We start from the raw sequence: 12,036 nt of genomic DNA, 5'->3' as shown, positions 1-12,036 counted from the left end.
TAATAACTTGAACTTTATGGAACTCCTTGCAACATGGGTTGGCAAGAGGGATGCCAATCCTAGCGCCATCCAAGCTATCTATACAAATTCAAAGCTGAAGGTCTTCAACTATTTTGGCAGATTAGTGAGATAATTATATAAAAAGTCAATTTTCTTAACACTAAAGCTGAAATCAAATCGGATATCTATATATCCATACTTATATGTATTTTATTTGATGAATGTAACCACTAATATGGATGATAGTCGAATATTAAAAGAATATGGATACAAATTATATATTAAAAATACAAACAAAAATATAGATATAAATTAGATTATCAAATTTTATGATCATAGAATCAAAAATATTATTAAGTTGATGATAAATCGAGTTAATAACATATTAATATAATTATTTTATTTTTTTTTTAATTTATAAGTGCTATATAATTTAAATATGATTATATAGATGTGAATGGATATTCTCTTATCGATTTCTATTCCTACTCCCAACAAGGCACGGAAGATACGAAGATACAAAGTGATAGAAGATAAGATGTTGCCTTCTCCAAAGAAAGTCCAACAGACAAACGAGAAGTCGTAGCATGTAAATCCTCATTCTTTGTATTGATAATTTGAAAGCCCATCCTTGTGCCCTAACAATGTCTAATTATTAGATGGACATGATCCAATGCGCTAGTAGTTATTGACCGCATTACTTCCTTGTATTTAAACAATTCAAGATTAGATGAAGGGAGGCCGTTATCCCCCGTATATGCGCCTGTATTGGGTAAAGACAGAATAGTTACCATTATAATACAATATCTGTAGCCACGGAAGGAGACCCTTTTAAGGCCGGTAACTAATTAATGAGGACAGCCAAAGATTAAGCGAAAAACAAATGATAAAGAATTAAGGAAGCAGCGCCTTGCCGAAGGCTCGGTTCCGGTCTCGTTGTCTCCGTGCCGACTGACGCACGTCTTCTCCGCCGTCTTCGTCTCGTTGGAGGTCGAGATCCGAGGAAGAGGAGGTGGAGGAGAGCCCTCGAGATCTGAGGAAGGATGTCGTACGCTTACCTCTTTAAGTATATCATAATTGGAGATACGGGTATTCTTTTGATTCTGATCGCTAGGTTTCTCTTTACGATTTGATTGGTTGTGGATCTTGGGTATCGAATTATGATTGAATCGAAGGGAATGAAGGACTCTAGGGTTGATTTATTTGGAGTTTGGGAAAGGGGATTGGATATTTAGTAGGGATCGATTGCTCTGATTTATTTATATGATGAATTATTTACAGTTTACTCATTGTTTTGATTTTTAGGGAATTGCTTTGTCACGTTGTTTTGTGAGTAATTGGAAAAAGATGAGAATTTGGATGTGTTGGATGATTTTTTTTTTTTAATTCCTTTTTTTGATTCTTAGCGAAACTTAGAATGCATTTGATTTCCATTAATCATTTTTTTTTCACAAAAAAAGATTTCCATTAATCGTTGTATGTTTCATGATGGTGTATCATATGACCTTGGACTCGTTCTCTTGGGGAGATCTTGAATGGGTTCCTAGGTTTGGACTTTTATGAGGAGAACGTGTTTGTACGTTTGCTGCATTTGTGATCACTGACACAGCGTGGATAGTAAAAAAAATATTTTTTGGATCTGTACAAGCTTTTTGTTCTAGTTCATGCTCCCTTTGCTTCTCCTTTTGATGTTCTTTTCTTCTCCTTCTTTTCCTTTCCTTCTGTTTTCTTTTGATTTGTGGGTAATTAAAAACTCTGGGTTGTATTTTCTTTGCCTTCTTGAACTTCAAATTTTGGTGATTGATGTGCTAAATATGGTCTTCATTTACAAATCTTCAAGTAATGCCATGTTTTTCTTACTTTCTTCTTGTCTTCTTTTAGAATTTGGCAAGTTTAATTTGGAATTAATTAGTCAGGCATTGTTATAACAACATGATAACAACCAAAAGACCTGGAAGCAATCAAAAACAGAAAAGAAGAAATAGGGTGTCTGAAATTGTATGCCACCCCAGACAAGACCCTGATTGATGTATCTGCATCCATTCTTGAAGATGTTTCTCTCTTTCCTAAATTTCCCACCTAATGGCAATGCCTGGATTCGAGGATCTTCTCACTGAACCTACACCATAAATTTCAAAAGATAGCACATTGGAGAAGCAGATGTGGGACTCTTCCTCAACACAGCACAAAGTGGCTTTTCTATAGAACTTGCAATTCCTATGGTGATGGTTCTCACTAATGATAGCGCATGCTACACAATTAACAAAACAAAAGCTTCTTTGTCCATAAAGAATTACATTAAATATATTAAGCTCTTTTAGATTATGAAATACTTAAAGTTTAATTCGACTTATATACAAGAACCTGATGGCATTAAGTCCCCTGAAAGTAGAAGCGTTCTTCCATCTGTTCTTATTCATGCCAAAGAGTTCATATAAAAATTCACCTTGAACCATAATATATTTTCAAAACAGTTAAGAAGGAAATTGGATTTCAATAGTTATAATAACTGTGTGACAAACTAGGATGAATTGTCATAATTGAACGTGGATCTGATTCCGCATCAATGAAAACCTATAATTCCTTCTTTTCGACTTCTTAGACTTTTTTGTCTGAAAATCTCTTGCAATTAAAAAGAAGGGGTGAACTGGGGCCTCTTCACTTAAAATCTTTGGATTTTAAAAATATTTAGGAGTCCAATTATCTCACAATGAAAACCTTGTTATCAATGTCAGTTAGAGACTCAAAGATAAAGGCGAAGAAATTCGATTTATCATATTTCAAAGATTATTTTCAGAAAACAGCAGAGCACCACCGGACATTTTGCCGAAGTATTTTATTGATTCCAGATTTACTTAAGATTTGAATCTTGATTTGAGCCTCCCTCATTCCTTGTCTTAACATGGCGAATATCTTCACTCTTGAAGTAAACCTAAGGGTGATATGGGGTTTGCTTGGAGAAGACGTTGGATGAATCAGAAGTCATTTATTATGTCAATGGTCTAAGACCAAGAAATTCACTATCTTGATAGTGCAGTTTTGTATCAAAACAATCCTTTTCCCTTTTTTTTCGCACTCTATATTATAGAAGTAGTTCAAATTGCTCCGTCCTTTGCCTCTTCTATATCTGCTTCATACATGTTACAAGAACTTCCTGTACCATTTATGATTCTTACTCTGGCACCTTCACACCTTATGTTGTTTTTGTAACATTGGGATCTCCTTGATAGAAAAGTCTTGGATGGAGGCAATAATATGCATTATCAGTTGAGGTTGTTTGATTGCCTGTATTTTATGACTGGTTTCAAGTTTTACAAAAAGGCAGTATTCTATATTTCACAGATTTAATTTTCAGGATTAATATGAAATAACTTTTCCAAATTGATTATATGGAAAGCAACTTTATGGTATTATTTGTGAAACTTATTTATTGTTATGTTTTTGTCGTAGCATGTTCTCATAAAAACCAGGCATCCTACCACACTCCTGAGTATTTGTTTTGCCATTTGCTATATTATTTTCTTGTCCTATAACATTGAGTTCTCTAGAGCATTCTTTTTGTCATTTGTTCTAGCAAATTTGTGTTTATTGATCTTTACGATGTGCTTTTGCTATGTCTGCACTTTGATTTTTGTGCAGGGGTTGGAAAATCATGCCTGCTATTGCAATTCACTGACAAGCGCTTCCAACCTGTGCATGACTTGACTATTGGTGTTGAGTTTGGAGCTAGGATGATTACAATTGACAACAAGCCCATAAAGCTGCAGATATGGGATACGGTTGGTTTTTATGTTCTTGCTGTGCTCAAGTGTGCCTTTAGTGGGGATGTAGATAAAATTTATTTATAGTATTAACTGTTTTAATGTAGTTATTATTTATGAATAACTGTTTATTGTTGTCTTTTCTTTATAAGTTTGATAGGAAATTTTTGCTAGAAATGCTGTTTATTTCAGAAAAATTATCTAAGGCAAGCTATTTTATCTTTCCCACATGCTACACAACTTATGCTGACTTGCCGTGGACTCTGGTGCTTTGTTATGCTTCTGTGTTTCCATCATTTTAATATAATAGCACAATAACTTAAATAACTCGAATGATTTGTAGAACTGGTGAAACTAATATTATAGCTTTCAAGATGTGTGAAATATCAAATATAGTCTGATAACAGCCAAGATCAAGGTTGTTATGGTATATGATGTTTGAATAAAAGACCAGGTTTATATAACTAGACTTGCAATAGCTCAACTTCAGTTATGTATTCTACGATCCTCTTCTCTTTCTTCATCATCTTCTTCTTGTATGTTGTTACACTATTGTTTCAAGTACTCAGTTTCAACCCTTGCTCAGGAATCTCATAAAAAAACCTATCATGTTACAGGCAGGCCAAGAATCCTTCAGATCAATTACACGGTCCTACTATAGAGGGGCTGCTGGTGCGCTGCTAGTTTATGACATTACCAGGTGTTTCTGTTGTTCAAGTTTCTCTAAAATGGGTGACTTTGGTGCCAATTCAAATATTTCTTTTTGTTCCTCTTCTTTTTTCTTTCATGATGTAAGGAATTCAAGCAAAGCCCTTAACTTTTTCACAATATCAATTTCAGGAGGGAGACGTTTAATCATCTTGCAAACTGGCTGGAAGATGCAAGGCAACATGCAAATGCTAATATGACAATAATGCTGATTGGGAACAAATGTGATCTGGCTCACAGAAGAGCTGTCAGCACAGAGGAAGGGGAGCAGTTTGCCAAAGAGCATGGACTGATCTTTATGGAAGCCTCTGCAAAAACTGCACAAAATGTTGAGGAGGTTGAGCACATTGTTACAAATTTGATGACAAATCATGTGCAGTATTATTATCTTGTTTTGACTTTCTAACCCTTCTGATACCTAAAACCATTCAGGCATTTATTAGCACAGCAGCAACAATCTACAAGAAAATCCAGGATGGGGTCTTTGACGTATCAAATGAGGTTGGTTTTCTTCCTTCTGTCCTTTCAATTTTCTGCTTGAACTGGATCATCACATCATAAGTCATGACAACAATCTTTTGAACTTATATGAACAAGAAAGGAAATAAACTTATTTTACATACAGCTGTATGCGGCGTGATATGTTGTACATACGGTAGTATTACCACATGAAACTAACTGGATCCAGGTAACGAAATCATTGCATGTGTTGCCAACAGGAGGACCTTCTCTTCCTATATGATCATTGGCTTGAGAATCCCCAAACATTGACATTTTTCCTAAGTGGATGGTTAAAAAAATTCTACCACCTATACCAACACCATTAATCCTTAAAAATGGAGCGTAACCTTCTGCACATGAGCTTCCAATGAGGCCTTCAATGTATCTTGTCACATGTTTGTTGTGGACCTTAGGAGTTCGCCATTCAATTATCAGCCGCATCCTCTCTCAGAATAATTACCCAAGTCCTCTTTTACCCATGATATTTATTCAGTCAGAAAAAAAAATAGTTTCATGTTATATGCTATATACAATCATATAAATTAACTAAATATATGGTTTCCAGTTCCAATATTAGTATGCTTATGAAGCATTGACTTCATATGTATTTTTCATCTTACTTTCTATAATATTTCTCTTTTCAATTTTAATAAAGATCTGTATTCAGTGCTCGACGATATATGAAGTTCTAGAACACTAGGATGTCAAGCAAGCTTATTAGTGACGTTTCTAATTATAATTGTGATTCAATGTCTTAAAGCATCTACCCCTACCCTTAAAAAATAAAATAAAATAAAAAAAAGGCCTCTCCAATAGTTTTGTTGGTATGCCAGAGAAGACATCCTTGGCACAATATCATTTATTTTCGGTTCATTTTTTTGAGAAATTTTGTATGTACCTGATGGGCATGGTTTTCTTTGGTTTGTACATCTAGAATTTTGTATGTACCTGATGTTCATTTTATTTACTGCTTCCTTGTGTTACCATTGACCTTTCTGTCATACTTATTCCAGTCTTATGGTATCAAAGTTGGATATGGTGGAATTCCTGGCCCATCAGGAGGTAGAGATGGCTCCTCTTCCCAAGCTGGTGGCTGCTGCAGTTGAACACCTGCCCCAGAATGAGATCCCATTACTAGGAAGGATCCTCTTCTGTGGCTGTCTCGATTCAGTCTCTCTGTGTTCTCCTGCTGTTCCATTTACAATTGTAGCCTGCACTTCTGTAACGTGCATAAGTAAAATGAAAAACGTTGTATAGTCTCCTCTCTCCTATCACCTTTGTCCATCCATTTGCAACTGTTTGAATATCATCCAGCCATCTATATGTGATTGAGAAGCATATGTGATTAGATTTGTCCTTTTTTTTTAGATGGTCAACTAATTTCCTATGGCAGGTCGTAGGACGGTGACTTGCGGCTCTAGCATGCTATACTATGCATGATGGAAAGTGGAAGGTTTCAGGTGACAAAGAGGGCAGAAGAATGCAGAGCTTGAAATATAACGGTATATAATGCAGGAATATGACTATGGAAATATTTATAGTTTTTCTAATCAATGAATGCCTCGATTTTGTGCGTGTGGTTTACATTGGATTCCCAATATTATCTGCTTCTCTCATAAATACACCGTGTTCTAGGCTGACCGCATTTAGAGAAATTTTAATGTTTAAGAAAAATAAAAAAATGGCTCTGCACAGAAGATAGGACGGTGTCCATCTTTTCCTGTAACTTTTAAGAGATGGCTTTAGTGAGTTAGCGTACATGTCAGGTTGTGTAATGTAAACATTCATGCCAGAGGTTTCTATAAGGAGCATCGTCCAGAATGTCATTTAATTTGTGTTTGTGTGTTACATGACCATGGAGCTAAAAATTTCGCTTGGGATCTAAAATCTTAGGCTTCGATTAAAACTGGGCGGAGTTTGCGCTAGTGGTTTGTGAGTCCGTTGGTCCGATATCCTTTACCATGTTACGTATCAGAGAGTTGTATTACCTTTTACGATATAAGTACAAGAATAAATTTTACCTATGATTTGATCATTGATTAGGTGCCATCTAGGAAATATTCCTAAAATCCTGCGCGTAAATTATTGAAGCAATTTATACGACTCTTCAATCGCATGAATTGACGGATGATAAAATTTCTGTGATTTTCTACCATTCCGATTTCACGTGGAACTCAAGTATGACTCATTTGTTCCTCTCAGAAACTATAATTTATAGAGCTGAAGTTGGGGGCCTTGCACTGGTTTGCCAGAGTTTGGGTTAGCTAAGCCGACAACCATGGCCCGATCCAATCGGCCCGATCAAATGGATCAGGTGAGGATCACCTGAAGGCAGTCTAATTTGTGTCGGGGCCCGACTGATTGGGCTTGATTTTGGGCCGCGCATGCTGGGCCAGCAGGGTTGACCGCTATATTAGTCCGGCCGATGTAGGAAACCCCCTTCCCCATCTCTGGCCATCCGGAAGGGGGTTTTCTGATGTAATTTTCTTTCGCCCATTTTGTTTCCAAATCTTTCCCCTTCGGGAGGGATTTGGTAATCTGTTGCGTCTTGATTTCGTGCGACCAATTACCAACTCAGAGAGAAAACTCAGAGGGAGAGGAGAGAGAGAGGGAAGAGAAAAATCAAAGGTATCTCTCCTATCCTATTCTCCTGCAACTTCCGTGCATGATCTCGCTCCATAACCAACCCATTTACTCATTTCATATTGTCAGACCATTGGTAGCACAAAATTTCTCAACATGCCAGAAATTTCTTTTTCTTTTTTTTTTTTTTGGACAACATGTTCGAAAATAATTCAGTGCTCATGTTCCGAAGCAAACCTGCTTTTAGATTTCATTTTGTAGTAGTGGATGTTTTGAAGATAAGTGTTTTCATATTCTTTTGATGTTCTGTTAACTGTAATATCCGCATGTATTTTGCACGTAGATCGGGTCTGAATAGTTTGCCCCATTGAATACTTTATCATGTGAATTGCTTTTGATGCATCTTTGCTATCTATCTTTCCTCGCCAAGTAGCTGATCGATTTTATTTTATTTTATTTTTATTTTTTTATTTTTTTGGTGTTCGGTGTTTTGTTTTTTTTTTTTTTTTTTTGGGGGGGGGGGGGGGGGGGTGAGATTATTTTGTAAGAAGCTGCCATCTTCATATTGAATTTTATGATGACCGGTAGCTACTTTCTTTTCACGAATTCATTGGATTTAGGTTTGACATTATCTCAATAGATGCCTATGTTGCCATTTTAATGTGAAGAACAAACACTTATTACGTGAAAAAAAGGGACCTGAAGAAGGTATATGATTGGATTTTGTTTTGAGACCTTGGTTCTATCTATCGGAAAGCATTCCCTTCATGACCACAGCAGGCTACATGCTTGCAAGTTCCAAGTCCATTGACATTTTCTTGTTTTGATTCATTGACATGATCATGCAAACTGTTTTTTGTTGTTTGATATGCTGCATCTCTTTCTTTTTTCTTTTTTTTATTATCTGGAAGGGAACTATTCAGGCTGATCATAGTGGTCAAAATGATATAATGAATTGTTTGCAAAGAACTGTTAATGTGATCCAGCTGTTCCCTTCATGAGGTTCATTTAATATGCTCTTATCATGAATTCTTAAGTCTGCCTATTTTATATATGTTTTTTGATGATTTTGTTGAGTTTGATATAATATATTCGAGTTTAATTATTAGTGCCAACTGAGCTATGGCCTCTAAGCCCTAACAATGATCCTATGAGTTCTTATCACCTTATTGCTATTTTCTTTTATTCCAATAAAAATCTTGCTGTTGGTTATGTCACTGAGTGCTCAACATGGTACACCCTACAAAAAGATAGCAAAATTCTTTGAAACATGATATGCACATTTCATGCAGTGAACTTGTCTAGATCTCACAAGAATATTGTGCTTGCATATCCTTTTTGCCTATAAATCTAATCCTTCGTTTATATGTTTTTAATAGTGAACAAGCTCAGAATTGTCTACTGGACTGTGATATGGATGAAATGAATGCTGATAGTGTGAAAACTTCACCTGCAGACCACCTCCAACAGTGGAGCCAGTGGCAACTAATAGATTCCATTCTTCCTACAGGCGGTTTTGCTCATTCTTATGGTCTTGAGGCTGCTGTCCAAGCTCGCTTTGTGGTGGGCCCTGAAGATTTGAAGTTCTACATTATCCAAGTCTTGGAGAACACCGGCAGCCTACTTCTTCCATATGTATATTGTGCAAACAAGTTTCCTGATGTTGAAACCTGGTTTAACCTAGATAGATTGCTTGAGGCAACACTGACTAATGAGGTTAGTAGAAAAGCATCAGCATCTCAAGGATCAGCACTTTTGAGAGTGGCCGCATCTGTATATGTGGAGATTCCATCTCTTAAACAGATGCGGGATACTTACCTGGGTTCAGGTGCTGCTACTTTCCACCATGCACCGATATTTGGGCTCATATGTGGTCTTCTTGGTTTTGATAGCAGTACTTCACAGCGGGCCTACATGTTCATAACAATGAGAGATGTTATTTCTGCTGCAACAAGGTGAATCTGATAGGGCCTCTTGGTGCATCAGCATTGCAGCACCAAATTGCTCATGTTGCTGAAGAGATGACAAAGAAATGGATGGATCACCCTGTTGAGGAAGCATGCCAGACTTCTCCTTTGGTTGATATCGTGCAGGGTTGTCATGGATACCTGTTTTCAAGATTATTCTGCTCTTGATAAGTTGGCATGGTTGTCTATTCATGTCTTGTTCATTCATAAAAGCTTTCCCTGCTTTCTTTTTATTACCTTTTTTTCTTCTAAGGTGGGGAGTTTTCATGTAAGTCAACTAGGGTTGTGCGTTTTCTGGAATGTCATAAATTTTATCAGTTTCCATGATGCATATTCAGATGTATTCATCTTGCTGAGTGAGTGAATCTGATACTTGGCTCTATCAAAATGTTCTAGGCTAAACAAAGATGACTTGATTCATATACTTATCATATTTGAATACCTTAAAGTGGGTCGATGTGAAACCACAGAATAATTCTAAAGACAATGGGTTAGTTAATGCATATATTTCTCATCAAAATTTGGCCTCCTAAGCTGCACGTGTTGCATTATTTTGCTTGTTCTATATCATGCAATGACAGATGATTCTCTTCCTTTGCAAATTAATAGAGTTTATTTGTATATGCTTACAATGAGAGTGATTCAGTATGTTTCTGGAAAGGTAGCTTTTAAGTATGAGGACAGAGGCTTTACTATCTATGCATATGAAGTTTTGAGATAAACTTGTCCTACGATAGATATGGATGAATTTGCTAGACAGATTACCTTTTTCACTGGCCTATACTCTGTATTCTTTATTTTATAAATTACAGGTGGGTAGCTCACTCTCTCCTATTTCTTTGAAAAAGGAGGAGAACAAATAGAAGAAGTAGAAGAAAACAAGCTTGTGTGTTAAAGAGGAATTGCTAGATATTTTGGTGGCTTCAGTGTCTATTCATCTTGCATCTACCGTCCTCTTGAATTTTATCACGACTTTTATGCTGGAAATCTCTTTAATGACTGTTAAAAAGCTGACTTCCTGTGAAATCTCCAAACTGTTGTACCTTTTCTTTTGTCGGGAATACAGTATAAGCTAATGGTGACATGAATTTTTGATATGTTTGTCCTAGTTATGGTTTAAAGTTCCTGTCTGCCAGCTTATGCATGACAAGGTTCATCTTTTAGAGAAAATGCATGACAAGAAAAACAGATATAGCTGATGCATAAACACATTGTTTTTGAATATTTCTCTCCTTTGCAGGTTACTGAGCGTCACGGAGTATTTGCAATGGGTACCAGATAAGTAGCATTAGAATGAATTATAGCTAGTACATTGGTCCGCATGGGAGTCCTTGGAAGAGATAGAGTGTTGGAGAAAAACTTTCCGGTTAGAAAAAGATGTCCCGATTACAAATAAAATATTTGATGAGCTTTTTTCCGCGGACCTACTCAAAAGGTAATGCTAGATATTCTACGGTATAGACCTAGCTCAGTCAGAAATCTTATATTTTTGATGGTTGTATTGATTTAACTTAGAATTTTATAAAATTTTATGTCCAATAGATGTTTAATAAATATTTTAAATAAAATTTTAAATAACGATATCGTATTTCATATCGATTATTGATCGATATAGTATGGTACATGATAATATCATACTGTATTGATCTGTTCTGATAATAAAAAAATTAATAAAAATTCATTCATCAGAAAAAAAAAAAAAAAATCGAATCGTATCGATATTATACCGTACTATATCATTCGGTTCGGATTTGCATTGAACCAATCGGTACAGTCTAATTTAGATCATTTTTCAAAAATTCAATCTGAATCATGTTAATTTTTATCGATATGATACGGTATATAATGATATAAAATATTATATTTTTAAGTACATAAAATATTCCAAACCCTGTAACTATTCCATGTAATATATGTGCAAAGGGCCTATTTGGAGGTGCCAATAAATTACTCGCAGAAAAAACGTCTGATGTAGTAATAGACGAAGGAAGGGCAATACCGAAGAAGCGTCCGGTCTTGAATGACCGAGAACTCGATTGTGCAATCATAAAGAAAAATTAGGATAGTGCAATTCTTGTAAAAGCTTCGTTATACCGATGCTTTTTGAATTAAAGCATTCCATTATGGTTAAATATTTCTTTTTCATTGGATAACTTTTTTGCAAACTCCCGATCTTTTTGCCATGTAGATTAAAACATATCTTATTGCCAGATAATATTCTCCGGCATCCAAACAGAGCGGTTTGGTATATCTTATGCATAACTTGTGGAACAGCAGTTCTGCTGTTGATTATATATATTCACTAAATTGAATGGAGCCACAAGATTGTCGTGCAAACTACATTGTAGGCCCTCACCAAAAAAACAAAAACTACATCGTAGGCCGTGGAAGATTTTTTGGTGGGTGGATAATGTTTTCGGCCTTCTGGCTTCCACGTATACCACTTAGCATTGATACCGTCAAGATTATCCGCCTCTCAGCTGTGTCATCTCTTCCATAAATTACGAAGCAAAAAT

General features: G+C 35.9%; 2 protein-coding genes across 2 annotated transcripts; both read left to right on the top strand.

Annotated features, from left to right (window-relative positions):
- The first annotated feature begins 842 nt into the window (after window positions 1-842).
- LOC105040572 (ras-related protein RABB1c) lies at window positions 843-6,308 on the top strand. The gene is made up of 6 exons (XM_010917154.4): window positions 843-1,089; window positions 3,640-3,779; window positions 4,379-4,461; window positions 4,602-4,806; window positions 4,902-4,970; window positions 5,984-6,308. Exons 1-6 carry the CDS (start codon window positions 1,044-1,046, stop codon window positions 6,074-6,076), a joined length of 636 nt encoding a protein of 211 aa, XP_010915456.3. The 5' UTR covers window positions 843-1,043; the 3' UTR covers window positions 6,077-6,308.
- A 1,093-nt stretch (window positions 6,309-7,401) lies between these two features.
- On the top strand, window positions 7,402-9,961 carry LOC105040570 (urease accessory protein F). Its single transcript, XM_010917151.3, is given in 3 exon segments — window positions 7,402-7,598; window positions 8,933-9,507; window positions 9,510-9,961. Coding segments are annotated over 2 exon segments (720 nt in total). The 5' UTR covers window positions 7,402-7,598; window positions 8,933-8,966; the 3' UTR covers window positions 9,689-9,961.
- Window positions 9,962-12,036: the final 2,075 nt, after the last annotated feature.

The sequence above is a fragment of the Elaeis guineensis genome, chromosome 3 (assembly GCF_000442705.2).
Source record: "Elaeis guineensis isolate ETL-2024a chromosome 3, EG11, whole genome shotgun sequence".
Lineage (NCBI taxonomy): Eukaryota > Viridiplantae > Streptophyta > Magnoliopsida > Arecales > Arecaceae > Elaeis > Elaeis guineensis.
The sequence above is the reverse complement of the archived record's forward strand: the minus strand, read 5'-3'. Positions and strand labels throughout refer to the sequence as shown.

Excerpts from the sequence above, each read along its gene's own strand:
- LOC105040572 (XM_010917154.4), top strand. The coding sequence starts at position 1,044 with ATGTCGTACGCTTACCTCTTTAAGTATATCATAATTGGAGATACGG. Across the intron at positions 3,780-4,378 it reads AGCTGCAGATATGGGATACG|GCAGGCCAAGAATCCTTCAG; the intron begins GTTGGTTTTTAT and ends ATCATGTTACAG. Across the intron at positions 4,807-4,901 it reads CTGCACAAAATGTTGAGGAG|GCATTTATTAGCACAGCAGC; the intron begins GTTGAGCACATT and ends AAAACCATTCAG.